The sequence below is a fragment of the Oncorhynchus clarkii genome, chromosome 7 (genome assembly GCF_045791955.1).
Source record: "Oncorhynchus clarkii lewisi isolate Uvic-CL-2024 chromosome 7, UVic_Ocla_1.0, whole genome shotgun sequence".
Taxonomy (NCBI): Eukaryota; Metazoa; Chordata; class Actinopteri; order Salmoniformes; family Salmonidae; genus Oncorhynchus; species Oncorhynchus clarkii.
In genome coordinates, this window is record NC_092153.1 from 65,300,652 (window position 1) to 65,319,553 (window position 18,902).

Genomic DNA, 18,902 nt, shown 5'->3' on the forward strand with positions numbered 1-18,902 from the left:
GCACCAGAGATGTTCTCTTGATAAGTGTGTGAATTGGACAATTTTCCTGTCAAAATGTAACGAGTAATTTTGGGTGTCAGGGAAAATGTATGGAGTAAAAAGTATGTTATTTTCTTTAGGAATATAGTGAAGTAAAAGTTGTAAAATATAAATAGTAAAGAACAGATACCAAAATAAACTACTTAAGTAGTACTTTAAAGTATTTTTACTGAAGTACTTTACACCACTGTACACACACATGCTCAAACATTTATACTGACTACACACACTAACTCACATAAAATCATCACATATGCTGATGCTACACTTTTTATCATATTTCCTGATGCCTATTCACCTTACCCCTATAAATATCTGCCTATTTCGATCCAGTATCCCTGCACATTGTAAATATGCTACTGGAACTGACGCTGTATATAGTATGCTTACTGACTTTAACCTGTTCTTCTTATTTATATATCTTGTGTGTTTTGGTTCTACCTTGATATTTTTAGCATTACATATTGATTACTGCATTGTTGGATTTTGCGTTTGCAAGAAAGGCATTTCACTGTACTTGTGCATGTGACATTAAAACTTAAACTAAGATCACCCGCACAGCTGATCTCAATTGCAAGCACTATTGGCCACCATATTAACGCTCCCTAAACCTCATGTCAGTGTTAACTTTCAGTCCTGGTTGCTGCCAAACATTTTTAAGTCTATTAACTCTGTACTGAACTATACTGAACTCTACTCAAGTTTACTGTACTCAAATGTCTTACAATTCGCTGGGTCTAATTACCAGCCTTGCTATTATCAATGTTCCTGAGAGGTCAATATTTCATTTGGGGCCAAGAGTAGAGAACCTAGACAAAGCTGTGTGGTATGTAACTCTTTTGACACTAACAATGGGAGATCAACTGATCTGCTGGTTTATTCTTGTGGGTTTTTGGTTTTCGTTTGTGCAAGTGTTAGTAATGTTTTTAAAATTCCAACGCTAACATGCAGCTGTGCATTAAGTTCTGCCTGTTTGTAATTGACCAATATAGTTTAACCATGAGAGACTCTATGGGCTCTGGTGTAATACAGTAAGCCAACGTTATTCCTCTATGCAAGGTGGAAAACCTGTACCAGTAAAGATCTAAATACTGTACATAAGACATTCTCAAAAGCAAATCGTCTGGCCTCCTGTGTCTGACATTGTGCCAGCTAGTGATCACTGAACAACATGGAGAATCATTCCTGTGGAGGAAATTAACATAATACTATTATAATATCATTATGATTTGCAAAATCTTATATCACTGATACAGTATATCATATGGCTTGCCCAATGAGCCTAAGCCATACAACTTTATTGCTAGGCCATCTAAATCCCATGAGATTAACAACACAAATTACAGTGCTTCACAGTGTTTACATTACCAATTAAAGTGCTTCATAGTCTTAACGAACAGACAATTAACAGCATTGGAGACTACCTTCACTAATCCAGTAATTGCAAAGTGTCAATAGGAGGCAAGGTAAAGCCTTTAGCTCATTAAACGTTCAAGCAAAAGGTTGGCAATCTAATGGTGCAATTAGACAGCCTTGTACTCTTTCCAAATCCAGACTTCTACTTCTGGGACAACAGTATTATCTTTTAATATTTTGCTGACCAATACAAATTTTGTTGCATGACACCACTACAGAAAGAAATAATAATAATTAAAGCTGCAAACAGCAATGCCGGGGTTCAAGCTGTGTGCACACTGTTTTACCCTCAGGACAAATTGGACACGTCCTAGGATGAGATACTTCTGTACTTTAAAACTTATTCTTCTAAAGAAACGCTGGACCGATCGATACCAAATTTGGTATATAACGTCTATGCATGCACATATTTTCCAAGTCTTTAGCTCAAACAATATTGCCTCTATGAGCCAATGAGCTTGCTTAAATGATTTTCCCTGCCTGTCCAACAGCGCCACCATACAGTCAAACTAAACCACACTTTACAGGTTAGCTAGACTCATATCCCTAAGCATGTGTGCCAAATGTTACCACTCTGAGTCAAATAGACCAGGAGATATAAACATGTCGCTGTTATAGCGGCACCGTTTGGTGAACATAACATTTCTGGTACTTGTGACGAATCCTTATGATTCCTGGGGTTCAGAACAAGAAAGTCCAACAACCTATCAACTTCCTGCTGGCCAACTTGGCCGTGGCTGGAATGCTTATGTTCTATTTTCATTTCATAGTGGCCTTTTTTAAAATATATATTTTTTACATGTCTTTGGGATGTCAGGTTCATCAATCTATATGTGAAGGTCCACCAGTAATCTTCACTTACAGCAAAGGAGCACAGGAATGTAATGGACAATGCAGTCCAAAGGAAGAGATTAACCATTCCCTTTAGTGGAATGGCTCACAGATCTTAAATACTCTTAGCTGTGTAAGAATTCCTGCCTCTGTCTTGATTATATGTAAAGTGAGGTGGTCTTATATACAGTAGAACAATGACAGCACTCACTGTATAGTGTTGCAGCATTTATTAAGATTTGTTGTGTTTTCAGAAAGGTAGCATGTCCTTCCCAAGCACAACTGTCCTCAGCCAGATAACTGGTTATATTCAAAACAGGATACTGCCCTAATGAATGAAATTAAGCTAGTCAGGCTTGTAATTCACACAGAGCTAGTTAGCCAGATAGCCTAGACTACCTGAAGCTGTGCTGCCTACTGTCAATACGGGCACTGCGGCTGTGCTAGCTAGTTCTGACTTCAATAATCCATTTAGTGAACCAGCCAGAAAACTGGTTATTTGAATCTTAACTAACAGGATACTGCCCTAATTTAATTAATTAATTAATTGCGTGGTCTTTGGTTGATTGGGTTGAGGCAGGTCGTACCTGTCCCCGCAGCATCCTGTCATCTGTCTGTTGGACAGTCAGACCATCCCCCTATCAAACCTGTATAGACACAAGGCAGTTTCTATAAAGATATATGAATGAGTGATGGTACAGAACGGCATAGGCAAGATGCAGTAGATGGTATCGAGTACAGTATATACATATGAGATGAGTATGTAAACAAAGTGGCATAGTTTAAAGTGGCTAGTGATACATGTACAGTGCCTTGCGAAAGTATTCGGCCCCCTTGAACTTTGCGACCTTTTGCCACATTTCAGGCTTCAAACATAAAGATATAAAACTGTATTTTTTTGTGAAGAATCAACAACAAGTGGGACACAATCATGAAGTGGAATGACATTTATTGGATATTTCAAACTTTTTTAACAAATCAAAAACTGAAAAATTGGGCATGCAAAATTATTCAGCCCCCTTAAGTTAATACTTTGTAGCGCCACCTTTTGCTGCGATTACAGCTGTAAGTCGCTTGGGGTATGTCTCTATCAGTTTTGCACATCGAGAGACTGAAATTTTTTCCCATTCCTCCTTGCAAAACAGCTCGAGCTCAGTGAGGTTGGATGGAGAGCATTTGTGAACAGCAGTTTTCAGTTCTTTCCACAGATTCTCGATTGGATTCAGGTCTGGACTTTGACTTGGCCATTCTAACACCTGGATATGTTTATTTTTGAACCATTCCATTGTAGATTTTGCTTTATGTTTTGGATCATTGTCTTGTTGGAAGACAAATCTCCGTCCCAGTCTCAGGTCTTTTGCAGACTCCATCAGGTTTTCTTCCAGAATGGTCCTGTATTTGGCTCCATCCATCTTCCCATCAATTTTAACTATCTTCCCTGTCCCTGCTGAAGAAAAGCAGGCCCAAACCATGATGCTGCCACCACCATGTTTGACAGTGGGGATGGTGTGTTCAGGGTGATGAGCTGTGTTGCTTTTACGCCAAACATAACGTTTTGCATTGTTGCCAAAAAGTTCAATTTTGGTTTCATCTGACCAGAGCACCTTCTTCCACATGTTTGGTGTGTCTCCCAGGTGGCTTGTGGCAAACTTTAAACGACACTTTTTATGGATATCTTTAAGAAATGGCTTTCTTCTTGCCACTCTTCCATAAAGGCCAGATTTGTGCAATATACGACTGATTGTTGTCCTATGGACAGAGTCTCCCACCTCAGCTGTAGATCTCTGCAGTTCATCCAGAGTGATCATGGGCCTCTTGGCTGCATCTCTGATCAGTCTTCTCCGTGTATGAGCTGAAAGTTTAGAGGGACGGCCAGGTCTTGGTAGATTTGCAGTGGTCTGATACTCCTTCCATTTCAATATTATCGCTTGCACAGTGCTCCTTGGGATGTTTAAAGCTTGGGAAATCTTTTTGTATCCAAATCCGGCTTTAAACTTCTTCACAACAGTATCTCGGACCTGCCTGGTGTGTTCCTTGTTCTTCATGATGCTCTCTGCGCTTTTAACGGACCTCTGAGACTATCACAGTGCAGGTGCATTTATACGGAGACTTGATTACACACAGGTGGATTGTATTTATCATCATTAGTCATTTAGGTCAACATTGGATCATTCAGAGATCCTCACTGAACTTATTTTGCACGCCCAATTTTTCAGTTTTTGATTTGTTAAAAAAGTTTGAAATATCCAATAAATGTCGTTCCACTTCATGATTGTGTCCCACTTGTTGTTGATTCTTCACAAAAAAATACAGTTTTATATCTTTATGTTTGAAGCCTGAAATGTGGCAAAAGGTCGCAAAGTTCAAGGGGGCCGAATACTTTCGCAAGGCACTGTATTACATAAAGATGCAGTAGATGATATAGAGTACAGTATATACGTAGACATATGAGATGAATAATGTAGGGTATGTAAACATTATATTAAGTAGCATTGTTTAAAGTGGCTAGTGATATATTTTACATCAATTCCCATTATTAAAGTGGCTGGAGTTGAGTCAGTGTGTGTGTGTGTGTGTGTGTTGGAGTCACAGTGAGTGTGTAGGGCCCTGTGAGTGTGAAATAAAAGGTAAATAAAGATCATAAACTTGGTCTGTGTAGCTATTTTGTTAGCTTTTTTTTATTGCTTGGGGGTAGAAGCTGTTCTTGAACCTGTTTGTGTCAGACTTGATGCACCGGTACCATTTGCTGTGCGGCAGCTGAGACAATAATGTTTGGCTTGCGTGGTTGGGGTCCCTGTTAGTGAGCATTTTTCATTATGATTCACACCTGGACACCATTACCGTCATCTCCTCCCCTTTGTACGTCACTCTCCCATGTTCACTCACCAGTTGGTATTGTTCTTGTGTATAGGCTTTCTGCTTAAGTTAGTGTTGTGTTCTTGGTTTTGTTTTATTAAAATGTTGCACCTGCTTCCGACTCACCGCCCCATCATTACACATATCAAGAAGCTGATTAAACAGCATGATCATTACACATATCAAGAAGCTGATTAAACAGCATGATCATTACACAAACCAAATAAAATCTAATTTTATTTGTCACACACATGGTTAACAGATGTTAATGTGAGTGTAGCGAAATGCTTGTGCTTCTAGTTCTGACCATGCTGTAATATCTAACAAGTAATCTAACCTAACAATTTCACAACTACTACCTTATACACACAAGTGTAAAGGAATGAATACGAATATGTACATAAAAATATATGAATGAGTGATGGCCGAACGGCATAGGCAAGATGCAGTAGATGGTATAGAGTACAGTACATACCCTACATTACTCATGTCATATGTATGTTTCCGTGAAACAAAGACCTTTACAGTCTCTGATGTCTCTCTGGAAGGCTAGCCTTGCTCGGATTTCGTCTACCTTGTTGTTAAGAGACTGGACATTGGCGAGTAGTATGCTAAGGAGTGGTGTGCGATGTGCCCGTCTTCGGAGCCTGACCAGAAGACCGCTCCGTCTGCCCCTTCTACGGCACCGTTGTTTTGGGTCACGGGCTGCGATCCGATCCATTGACCTGGCTGGTAGGCCAAACAGAGGATCCGCTTCGGGAAAGTCGTATTCCTGGTCGTAATGTTGGTGAGTTGACGTTGTTCTTATATCCAATAGTTCCTCCGGACTGTATGTAATAAATCCTAAGATTTCCTGGGATAACATTGTAAGAAATAACACACAAAAATCAAAATACTGCATAGTTTCCTAGGAACGCGAAGCGAGGCGACCATCTCTGTCGGTGCCGGAAGTAATAAAATGCACCATGTTCTGTGGAACAATAAAAGGCCACTCTAAAATGTGCAGTTTTGTCACACAAATCAATGCCACAGATGTCTCAATTTGAAGCAGCGTGCAATTGGCATGCTAACTGCGGGAATGTCCACCAGAGCTGTTGCCAGAGAATGTAATGTTAATTTCTCTACCATAAGCCACCTCCAATGTTTTGGAGAATTTGGCAGTACGTCCAACCAGCCTCACAACCGCAGACCACGTATAGTCATGCCAGCCCAGGACCTCCACATTCGGATTCTGCGGGATCGTCTGAGACCAGCCACCCGGACAGCTGATGAAGCCATGGACAGCTGATGAAGCTCTCTAGGCCATCTACTCTTTTCTATTTTAACAAATGACCTGCCACTGACATTTTAAAAAGCCTGTGTTTCCATGTATGCTGATAATTCAACCATATACGTGTCAGTAACCACAGCTAATGAATTCACTGAAACCCTTAACAAAGAGTTGCAGTCAGTTTTGGAATGGTTTGCCCGTAATAAACTGGTCCCGAGCATCTCTAAAATTAATAGCATTGTATTTGGTACAAATCATTCCCTAAGCTCTAGACCTCAGCTGAATCTGGTAATGAATGGTGTGGCTGTTGAAAACTTTGAGGAGACTAAATGACTTGGTGTTACCTTAAATTGTTAACTGTAAATTGTCAGAACGTAGAGATTCAATGGTTGTACAAATGGGGAGAGGTCTGTCCATACTAAAGAGATGCTTTGCTTTTTTGACACTCCAAAAAGCTAGTCCTGCAGGCTCTATTATTTTCCAGTCACGTGGTCAAGTGCCTCAAAGAAAGATCTAGTTAAGCTGCAGCTGGCCCAGAACAGAGCGGCACATCTTGCTCTTCTTTGTAGTCAGAGGGCTAATATAAATACTATGAATGACAGTCTCTCTTGGCTAAGAGTTGAGGAGAGAATGACTGCATAACTTCTTCTTTTATAAGAATCATTGTGTTGAAAACCCCACCAGACATACCCCCAGGGGTCTTTTCACAGTCCCCAAATCCAGAACAAATTCAAGAAAGCGTACACCTTTATATATTCCCATTAGTGTATGGAACTCCCTTCCATCTCATATAGCTCAAATGAACTGCAAACCTGGTTTCAAAAACAGAGTACATATCTAAGTGATGTAGGAAGGCCTTCTTGCAACTCTTTTCCAGGCAGCTACTGATGTGAAATACCTGTCTATTGTCTCATCAGATCTGGCCACACCAGTGTCATGACTGTCCACGTTAATCCAAATATGTCAGATCAAGTTTGCATTGAATAACTTCAATCAGACCCCCTCTCACCCTTTAGGGTGTGGGGGTTAACAAACCCGTTGTAAATCAACGGAGCAGATTCAGGTCTGTGCTCTCAAGATTCACCAAAGGAATGTGCTTTGTTTCAACAGACTATTCCTGCTGAAACTCCAACACGTTCAAAAGCGAATACTGGAAAAATATTTCAATTCATAGAATGTGGAGAATGGTCAGAGGCGATCTATAGATTACTAATGTCATTTTGTTTGTTATTTTGTGATGTCATAAAAAATGCTATAAAGGAAATACTGTAACTTGGAAAGTATACCCACTACATATACAAAGTTTCCATACTATGCGTTGTGCATGGAATGTGAACAATGATGAAAGTGTTTTTGTTAAGAGGGGGATGTGATTTGAGAAACTATGAGAGATTTATTGTTTTCCATAAACTTTGCACAGTGTATAGTCACCTCCCCGAAGTGAGGTCAGAGAGGTTGTTAGCTGTCCAGAAATGCCCATTTTGAGCAATCTGTATGAATGATGGGTTGAGAAAAAAAAAACATTAGACAAAAAAAAGTTAAGCTGCAAGTTTAAAGTGGTTTGAACTTTGAATCTCAACACGAGGTGGAGACGATAAATGCACTTCCTGGACAATCACTGGTATGGCTGATTAGCTGTCCTAATTAAAGTATATTCAAAAGTCAATTTATGTAGGACCATCCTGTTACTCTGCTCAAACCATCGATATGGCTGAATAGCCCATCTTCAAAGAAGCCTCTTCAAGATTGAATGGAAGAAAAAGTCAACTCTGTAGTTCTGTTCAGGACTACATGACAAGTCACTGGATACAGGACAACTACAAAGAAGGACAACTATAGAACCATTTCGGACAATCAGAGCCTTACAAGCGTGCCCATGAAAAGGCCCAATCCTCTTTCCAAGGCTGCTCTCTTCACATAAATACATTCCTGATTTCTTACTCAAAGTGGGCGGCAGTTCGTGTGCAAAGTATGTACTAATGTTAAGTGTCTCTGTCCCTCTCTCTCCCTCTCCATCTCTTCTTTAACAAACATCAATAGGGACCTGTTTTCAGCAAATTACGTCTCATGTCATTAACCGGTGCTGAGTGTGTATGTTTATCCTGTGTTCCCATTTAATTAGCTAGTAAATAAATAATTAAACCAATTTGTGTAGTATGAGTCATAAGCAAGGCTCTGGTTTTTGCAGATGCAAAGAGGTTACGACTGTTCAGAATGATGATATGATACTATACGAGGACATGATTAATAAGTTTACTGTTTATAGATGTGATAGAGTTTAATTTGGGAGATGGTAACTTTTGAAAGAACCGCTCTCGTGGTGCCCCAGATCCTAATGAGTTAATTGTTGCATGATTCATTTATTTGGGTAAAAATTAAACATAGTTAGCTAATTAGATAAATAACAGTCTTCAAGTCACGACACGCGCACGCACACACACACACACACACTCACACATTCCCAGTAACAGGCTGTGTGTTGATGATGGTGACAGAGTGACTGCATCAGCTCTGTCTGTCATGCTCTGTAAATAAAACAGGTTACTATATATAGAACAGAACCCACTGAAACTGGATCCTAAATACTCTATATGTTTTGCGATAGGATCATGTAGGTGATTATGACAAGACCAATTATCCAAATATCTCTCAATAAAATACGGTTGGGGGAACCGCCACGTGGCACCTTCCTTGATCGCCAGTTGATCGCTGATGAGTCTGCTTAGAAGGGTATATAACCATACCTAGAGCATCCCTGTCAACAATTGAGCCAGAAGACACTAGACTGCAGCTAGAGCAGATTCTCCACTTTTCATCTCAACCACTCCCTGGTTAAAGATGCAGAACGGCACTGAAGGAAACAACTTCTACATCCCCATGTCCAACAGGACTGGACTTGTAAGAAGTCCCTTTGAATACCCTCAGTACTACTTGGCGGATCCATGGCAATTCTATCTGCTTGCTGTCTACATGTTTTTCCTGATCTGTTTTGGATTCCCATCAACGGTCTGACCCTACATGTTTATCCTGATATCCCCCCCACACACGCAATACAAATATACTTACTAGCACAGACTTTTGATACTGCCGGCGCCGACAGAGATGGCCGCCTCGCTTCGCGTTCCTAGGAAACTATGCAGTTTTTTGTTTTTTTACGTGTTATTTCTTACATTAGTACCCCAGGTCATCTTAGGTTTCATTACATACAGTCGAGAAGAACTACTGAATATAAGATCAGCATCAACTCACCATCAGTACGACCAAGAATATGTTTTTCGCGACGCGGATCCTGTGTTCTGCCTTACAAACAGGACAACGGAGTGGATTCCATGCAGTGACCCCAAAAAAAAACAACTCCGAAAAAGAGGGAAACGAGGCGGTCTTCTGGTCAGACTCCGGAGACGGGCACACCGTGCACCACTCCCTAGCATTCTTCTTGCCAATGTCCAGTCTCTTGACAACAAGGTTGATGAAATCCGAGCAAGGGTAGCATTCCAGAGGGACATCAGAGACTGTAACGTTCTTTGCTTCACGGAAACGTGGCTCACTGGAGAGACGCTATCCGAGGCGGTGCAGCCAACGGGTTTCTCCACGCATCGCGCAGACAGAAACAAACATCTTTCTGGTAAGAAGAGGGGCGAGGGCGTATGCCTTATGACTAACGTGACATGGTGTGATGAAAGAAACATACAGGAACTCAAATCCTTCTGTTCACCTGATTTAGAATTCCTCACAATCAAATGTAGACTGCATTATCTACCAAGAGAATTATCTTCGATTATAATCACAGCCGTATATATCCCCCCCCAAGCAGACACATCGATGGCTCTGAATGAACTTTATTTGACTCTTTGCAAACTGGAAACCATTTATCCGGAGGCTGCATTCATTGTAGCTGGGGATTTTAACAAGGCTAATCTGAAAACAAGACTCCCTAAATTTTAACAGCATATCGATTGCGCAACCAGGGGTGGAAAGACCTTGGATCATTGTTACTCTAACTTCCGCGACGCATATAAGGCCCTGCCCCGCCCCCCTTTCGGAAAAGCTGACCACAACTCCATTTTGTTGATCCCTGCCTACAGACAGAAACTAAAACAAGAGGCTCCCACGCTGAGGTCTGTCCAACGCTGGTCCGACCAAGCTGACTCCACACTCCAAGACTGCTTCCACCACGTGGACTGGGACATGTTTCGTATTGCGTCAGACAACAACATTGACGGATACGCTGATTCGGTGTGCGAGTTCATTAGAACGTGCGTTGAAGATGTCGTTCCCATAGAAACGATTAAAACATTCCCTAACCAGAAACCGTGGATTGATGGCAGCATTCGCGTGAAACTGAAAGCGCGAACCACTGCTTTTAATCAGGGCAAGGTGTCTGGTAACATGACCGAATACAAACAGTGCAGCTATTCCCTCCGCAAGACTATCAAACAAGCTAAGCGTCAGTACAGAGACAAAGTAGAATCTCAATTCAACGGCTCAGACACAAGAGGCATGTGGCAGGGTCTACAGTCAATCACGGACTACAGGAAGAAATCCAGCCCAGTCACGGACCAGGATGTCCTGCTCCCAGGCAGACTAAATAACTTTTTTGCCCGCTTTGAGGACAATACAGTGCCACTGACACGGCCTGCAACGAAAACATGCGGTCTCTCCTTCACTGCAGCCGAGGTGAGTAAGACATTTAAACGTGTTAACCCTCGCAAGGCTGCAGGCCCAGACGGCATCCCCAGCCGCGCCCTCAGAGCATGCGCAGACCAGCTGGCCGGTGTGTTTACGGACATATTCAAACAATCCCTATACCAGTCTGCTGTTCCCACATGCTTCAAGAGGGCCACCATTGTTCCTGTTTCCAAGAAAGCTAAGGTAACTGAGCTAAACGACTACCGCCCCGTAGCACTCACTTCCGTCATCATGAAGTGCTTTGAAGGACTAGTCAAGGACCATATCACCTCCACCCTACCTGACACCCTAGACCCACTCCAATTTGCTTACCGCCCAAATAGGTCCACAGACGATGCAATCTCAACCACACTGCACACCGCCCTAACCCATCTGGACAAGAGGAATACCTATGTGAGAATGCTGTTCATTGACTACAGCTCGGCATTCAACACCATAGTACCCTCCAAGCTCGTCATCAAGCTCGAGACCCTGGGTCTCGACCCCGCCCTGTGCAACTGGGTACTGGACTTCCTGACGGGCCGCCCCCAGGTGGTGTGGGTAGGCAACAACATCTCCTCCCCGCTGATCCTCAACACTGGGGCCCCACAAGGGTGCGTTCTGAGCCCTCTCCTGTACTCCCTGTTCACCCACGACTGCGTGGCCACGCACGCCTCCAACTCAATCATCAAGTTTGCGGACGACACAACAGTGGTAGGCTTGATTACCAACAACGACGAGACGGCCTACAGGGAGGAGGTGAGGGCCCTCGGAGTGTGGTGTCAGGAAAATAACCTCACACTCAACGTCAACAAAACTAAGGAGATGATTGTGGACTTCAGGAAACAGCAGAGGGAACACCCCCCTATCCACATCGATGGAACAGTAGTGGAGAGGGTAGCAAGTTTTAAGTTCCTCGGCATACACATCACAGACAAACTGAATTGGTCCACTCACACAGACAGCATTGTGAAGAAGGCGCAGCAGCGCCTCTTCAACCTCAGGAGGCTGAAGAAATTTGGCTTGTCACCAAAAGCACTCACAAACTTCTACAGATGCACAATCGAGAGCATCCTGGCGGGCTGTATCACCGCCTGGTACGGCAACTGCTCCGCCCTCAACCGTAAGGCTCTCCAGAGGGTAGTGAGGTCTGCACAACGCATCACCGGGGGCAAACTACCTGCCCTCCAGGACACCTACACCACCCGATGTCACAGGAAGGCCATAAAGATCATCAAGGACATCAACCACCCGAGCCACTGCCTGTTCACCCCGCTATCATCCAGAAGGCGAGGTCAGTACAGGTGCATCAAAGCTGGGACCGAGAGACTGAAAAACAGCTTCTATCTCAAGGCCATCAGACTGTTAAACAGCCACCACTAACATTGAGTGGCTGCTGCCAACACACTGACACTGACTCAACTCAAGCCACTTTAATAATGGGAATTGATGGGAAATGATGTAAATATATCACTAGCCACTTTAAACAATGCTACCTTATATAATGTTACTTACCCTACATTATTCATCTCATATGCATACGTATATACTGTACTCTATATCATCGACTGTATCCTTATGTAATACATGTATCACTAGCCACTTTAACTATGCCACTTTGTTTACATACTCATCTCATATGTATATACTGTACTCGATACCATCTACTGTATCTTGCCTATGCTGCTCTGTACCATCACTCATTCATATATCCTTATGTACATATTCTTTATCCCCTTACACTGTGTACAAGACAGTAGTTTTGGAATTGTTAGTTAGATTACTTGTTGGTTATTACTGCATTGTCGGAACTAGAAGCACAAGCATTTCGCTACACTCGCATTAACATCTGCTAACCCTGTGTATGTGACAAATAAAATTTGATTTGATTTGATTTAGATTTGATTTGATTTGATTTTCTCATAACTTCTGTATTAAGGGAAAAGGTGTTTTCTATGACTGTGACTTTCTGCAATACAGCCAAACTAAATTAAATTATTGTTATTTTGTTGCTATATTTACATAATACCATTTATGTCTCAAGTAACCGACTGATATAAGCAACCAATCCTGGTCTACAAAGCTTTAATTGTTTGAGATACACACATTGATGGAGATGCTGGAAGCCAAATGGAAAACATGTTATAACTACTGTATTTCTCTCTTTCCTTGTCTCATTCTAGGTCCGGTTTCTCTGTGGTCTCTGGTGGTGCTTGCCATTGAGGGATACATTGTGGTCTGCTTCAAGTTCAGTACAACCCACGCTAGTACCAGATATGCATTCACCTGGGTCATGGCTATGACTTGTGCTGCCCCCCCACCCCCCCAGGATAGGATAATGCCAATTTTAGGCTAGAGATGATTGCATTGCAAGGATAGTATGAACAGACTTTGAATTTAACCACGTCCAACCAGACCCAACCCTGCCCAATCTTGAGTAGTTGCATTCCTTTTTTTGGCCAAGTATGTTTCATCAAGGTAGTTCACTGAACCTTAGCTGAGACGTTGAGTTTGGGAAACCCTGTCTAATGTAGTCTTGAGGTGTGAGTACCACCAGGGTTTGATACCCTGTTGATCACATTGGTGCAAATTCTAACTTCCATTTAAGTTTCACTTTCATTTTTTTATTTCGATGAGAGACGAATTGAACATTTTAGATAAATGGAAATTAGGATTCATCCATAATGGATAGATAAATTACAAACAATGCCAAATACCCAGTCTGATTAGTTCATTCATAATTGGATGAGAAGTTAATGGTTTGATATTGGTTTGGTACTGTATGTACACTGTAGAGAGGGCAGGCAAGCAATCTGGAGGCAATCTGCCACCCTTCCCCCATTTCAATAGATTTGGAGCTTAAGACCGGGAGTGTTTAAGTAGTTCTATACTACAGTACTGTAGAGGAACTCTTGTCAGCCTTGGCCTCTCAGTTCTCTCAATTTCTTGTTACAATGGTATTCATAAAACTTAATTGACCACCACCTCTTCCAAATACGGTGAAAATTGTATTTGGAATAATTAATTCCATTTACACCAGATATTTAAATCCTATCTGGTACTCCAAGATCCAATCATAGTGGCCAGGAATGTTTTGGGAAAGATTGTTATCTGATTTGTTGAGACTACTCCCTGAGGTGGAAGTATACATATTGACTTTGTGTTTTATGATGTTGATGTTAATAGCCTCTCAACATTCTGCCCTTCAGGATTGGATTTGGCACTAAAACAGGGCAAAAACCATCCCATCTGCTTATACTGCATACATATAGTTAAACAGCATCTAAGTCAATAATCTGATTCATACATTTGACAAATATAGTATTTATAGTAATGGCTGTTGAGAAAGAAGTTTAACATTTAAAAACTTCATTCAAGGGATAACTGTAATAAGCTTTTATACATTTCAAAGTAAAATATCTTAACAGGCTTATTTGTCATTCCCACATAGATGCAGTGTTCATGTGGACCAGACTACTACACAATGGCCGAAAGGCTTCAACAATTAATCATATGTCTTGTACTTGTTCTCCTGCCACATCTGTGTCCTGCCATCGCCATTGTCTTCACTTAAAGGAAGCCTTGTCCTCACAGTCAACCCTATCAGACCTCAGGATAAGACCCAGATGCAGACATGTTGAAGTAACAAAAGTTTATTACAAAAACAAGGGGCAGGCTCACGGTCAGGGCAGGCAGAGGTCAGTAATCCAGGGCAGTGTCACAAGGTATAGAATGGCAGGCAGGGTCAGGGCAGGCAGAATGGTCAAAACAGGAAAACTAGAAAACAGGGACTAGAGAGAAAAAGAGGAGTACGGGAAAATGCTGGTAGGCTTGCTTGACGAGACAAGACAAACTGGTAAAAGACAAACAGAAAACACAGGTATAAATGCACAGGGGATAATGGGGAAACTGGGTGACGAGTACAAGACAGGTGAAACAGATCAGGGTGTGACAAAAGCGGTAATTGTAGCACACTCCTCAAACACATCCACACAGACACACAGTATGTCTACCTGATTTTGCTACACATAACAAATAAATCAATCAATATTTGGTGGTTGAAAGTAGTTTAAATACACTGAGTGTACACAGTGCAAGGGGAGGGGGGGTGGTCGAGGTGAGGATGAGGATAATTTAAGATACTGTTGGAAGAGGTAGGTTTCAGATGTTTACAGAAGATAGTCAGAGACCTGAAGTAGCAGAAGGGAGTGCTCAGTGTAGGGTTTGAGCATAGCTTGAAAGTAGGGAGTGGCAGTTCCTCTTGCTATTCTGTAGGTAAGCACCATGGTCTTGTAGTGGATGTGAGCTTCGACTGGAAGGCAGTGGAGTGTGCAGCGGAGCGGGGTGACATGAGAGAACTTGTTAAGGTGAAAAAAACAGGAGGGCTGCAGTATTCTGGAGAAGTTGCAGGGGTTTCATGGCTCAAGCGGGGAGCCCAGCCAATAGCAAGTTGCAGTAGTCCAGATGGGAGAGGACAAGTTCCTGGATTAGGACTTCTACCTCTTCCTTTGTGAGATAGGACAGTACTCTACAACGGATGTTGTAGAGCATGAACCTGCAGTAGTGAGTCACTGCTTTGATGTTTGCAGCGAACGACAGGGTGTTGTCCAGGGTCACGCCAAGGTTCTTTTCCCTCTGGGAGTGTGACATTGTGGAGTTGTCAACCGTGATGGACAGGTATTTGAGCGGGCAGGCCTTCCCCAGGAGGAAGAGCAGTTCTGTCTTGTCAAGGTTGAGCTTGATATGGTGGGCCGGAATCCAAGTTGAGATATCTGCCAGGCATGCAGAGATGTGTGTTGCCATCCAGGTGTCAGAAGGGGGGGAGGTGGAAGGCAGTTGTGTCATCCACATATCAATGATATGAGAGACCATGTGAGGATATGACGGAGCCAAGTGACTTGGTGTATAGAGAGAAGACAGGGCCTAGAACTGAGCCTTGGGGGACACCAGTAGTGAGAGTATGTGGTGCACACACAGATCCTCTCCACGCCACTTGGAGGGAGCGGCCTGCCAGGTAGGATGTAATCCAAGAGTGGGCAGAGATTGAGATGCTCAGCCCTGAGGATGAAGAGGAGGATCTGATTGTTCATGGTGTCTAAGGCAGCAGATATATCTAGGAGGATGAGAACAGAGGAGAGAGAGACTCCGTGACAAAGAGAAGAGCAGTCTCGGTTGAGTGACCCATCTTGAAGCCTGACTGGTTAAGGTCAAAAATGTCATTTTGAGAGAGATCATGAGAAAGTTGATCAGAGACAGCACACCCAAGTGTTTTGGAAAGAAAATAAAGAAGGGATACAGGTCAATCATTTTTGAAGTCTGATGAGTCGAGTGTTGGTTTCTTGAGGAGGAAAGCAACTCGGATCATTTTGAAGTCAAAGGGGACCCAACCAGTGGTCAGGGATGAGTTGATGAGGGAAATGAGGAATTTTAGAGTGGTAGAAAGTGGCTCTAGCAGCAGATACAGAGGAAGAGAAGCTAAAGAGGAGGGTGTGAAATGATGATAAGTCCTCAGGCAGTTTAGTTTTCCTTCATTTTCGCTCAGCTACCCGTAGCCCTGTTCTGTAAGCTCGCAATGAGTCACTCAGCCACGGAGCCGGAGGAGAGGTCCGAGCCGGCCGGGAGGAAAGGGGACAGTGCGAGTCAAAGGATGTGGAAAGGGAGGAGAGTTGGATCGAAGAGGCAGAATCAGGAGACCAGAGGATGAAGGATTTAGCAGAAGGGAGAGAAGATAGGATAGAAGAGGAGAGAGTAGTGGGAGAGAGACAGCGAAGATTTCAATGGTGCATGACCATCTGGGTAGGGCCTGAGTGGTTAGGGTTGGAGGATAGGGAGACAGAAAAGCAAACAATGTAGTGATCAGAGACCCGGAAGAGGGTTGCAGTGAGAATAATAGGCGAGAAGCCTCTAGTAAAGAGGAGGTCAAGCGTATTGCCTTTCTTGTGAATTGGAGGAGATTGGGAAAAGGTGAGATCAAAAGAAGAGAGGAGGGGAAAGAGAGAGTTGGAAATAAATTATTTGAAGACAGACATCGGGAGGTTGACGTCGTCAAGTACGAAGAGCGGTGAGCCATCGTCAGGAAATAAGCTTATCAAGATGTCAAGCTCATCGAGGAACTCTTTAAGAGCACCTGGTGGGCGATAGATGATAATACTGTTAAGCTTGAGTGAACAAGTGACAGTGACAGTATGGAATCCAAATGAGGAGATGGACAGGTGAGAGAGGGAAAATAGAACATTTCCACTTAGGAGGAATGAGTAGACCTGTGCCACCACCGCAATGACCAGATGCTCTAGGACAATGAGAGAAAACATAGTCAGAGGAAGAAAGAGTTGCTGGAGTAGCAGTGTTCTCTGAAGAGATTCATGTCTTAGTCAAGGTCAAAAAGTCAAGGGACAGAAGGGCAGCATAGGCTCAGATGAATTCGGTGTTCTTGACTGCAGATCGGCAGTTCCAGACGCTGCCTGAGAGCCAGAATTCCACATAGGTTGTGCGTGCAGGGTAAATTAAATTAGAAGGGTTGAAGCCAAGGGGTGGGGAGCGTATGTAAAGCCTACCGGACAGAGGTGGGAACAGGTATAGAAAACACACATAGTCGACAAAGCTGCAAAATCTGTAATATGTTAATAACTAGGTGAGTGAGTAGTGTGGAGCCTTCCTCTCTTACATTCCTCAAACAACTCGGCAGAACCGTCTATGTTTCGGCGATGGTCTAAGTTTTGCGACAAAACCACCGCTGACACGACCGCCACTTACAGCTGTTGCTGAGAAACCAGGGGAGACTGAAGAACTAACACTAATTGCCTAGCAGAGGTGGAGAGTACTCTTCCCTGAACTAATTGGTGATTGCTTAGAGAGGTGAACCACTCAATAAAGCCACTGATTACCAAAACAAGTCACAAATTGCCCTGCCCCCTGATCCTGGTTGTGTCAACAACTATCTGCAAATTAAGAGCAGTCAGCAGTTCACGGTCCACGTCGGCAACTGGGAAGACAGGCAGCACTTAGTGTAGATGACCCTAGCTATCAAAAATATAGTACTAGACCACAACAGATAAAGACAAAAACACCCCAAAATGGTTTGCCCGACACCTACTACCATGCCCCGTTCAAAGGCACTTCAATCTTTGTCTTGCCCATTCACCCTCTGAATGGTACACATACATATTCCATGTCTAAATTGTCTCAAGGCTAAAAAATAATGATTTATCCTGTCTCCTCCCCTCTTCCCCTTCAGCTGCACTGAACAAGTGATATCATAGCTTCAAGGAAAGAGAATGTGTTCCTAATGTTTTGTATGCTCAGTGTATACTGCCTATAATTTTTCTATCAAACAATTACTTAATTACCTGATTTCATGTGTCTTTCCTTGTTTGTTTTCAGGCTGCAGCTTCCCAGCAGCATCTACCCATACGTGACACGTATGAGGTTTGTTATGGCTTGTGGTTTCCTATGGCTTTTGGTTTCCTGATTGCCTGGACCCCCTATGCCAACTTTGCTGCCTGGATCTTCTTCAACAAAAGAGCTGCCTTTACAGCGATGGCGGCACGTATCCTAGTGGTTAAGAGCGTTGGGTCAGGAACTGAAATGTTGCTGGTTCAAATCCGTGAGTCGACTAGGTGAAAAATTAGTCGATGTTCCCTTGAGCAAGGCACTTAACCCTAATTGCTCCTGTAAGTTGCTGTGGATAAGTGGGTCTGCTTATTGACTCAAATATAAATGTAATTACACTGCACACTTCAAAGCACCTCTATTCTTTCACATACAGTATCTGAACTGACTGTCATTTATGTTAAGACAGTGACATGCATACAAATTAGGACCA

The 18,902-nt window shown here is 42.8% G+C and overlaps 1 protein-coding gene across 1 annotated transcript; it reads left to right on the forward strand.

Annotated features, from left to right (window-relative positions):
* Positions 1 to 9,192: 9,192 nt before the first annotated feature.
* On the forward strand, positions 9,193 to 18,700 carry LOC139413970 (green-sensitive opsin-like). Its single transcript, XM_071161857.1, is given in 4 exon segments — positions 9,193 to 9,418; positions 14,532 to 14,570; positions 14,572 to 14,673; positions 18,461 to 18,700. Coding segments are annotated over 4 exon segments (549 nt in total). The 5' UTR covers positions 9,193 to 9,250.
* The last annotated feature ends 202 nt before the right edge of the window (positions 18,701 to 18,902 follow it).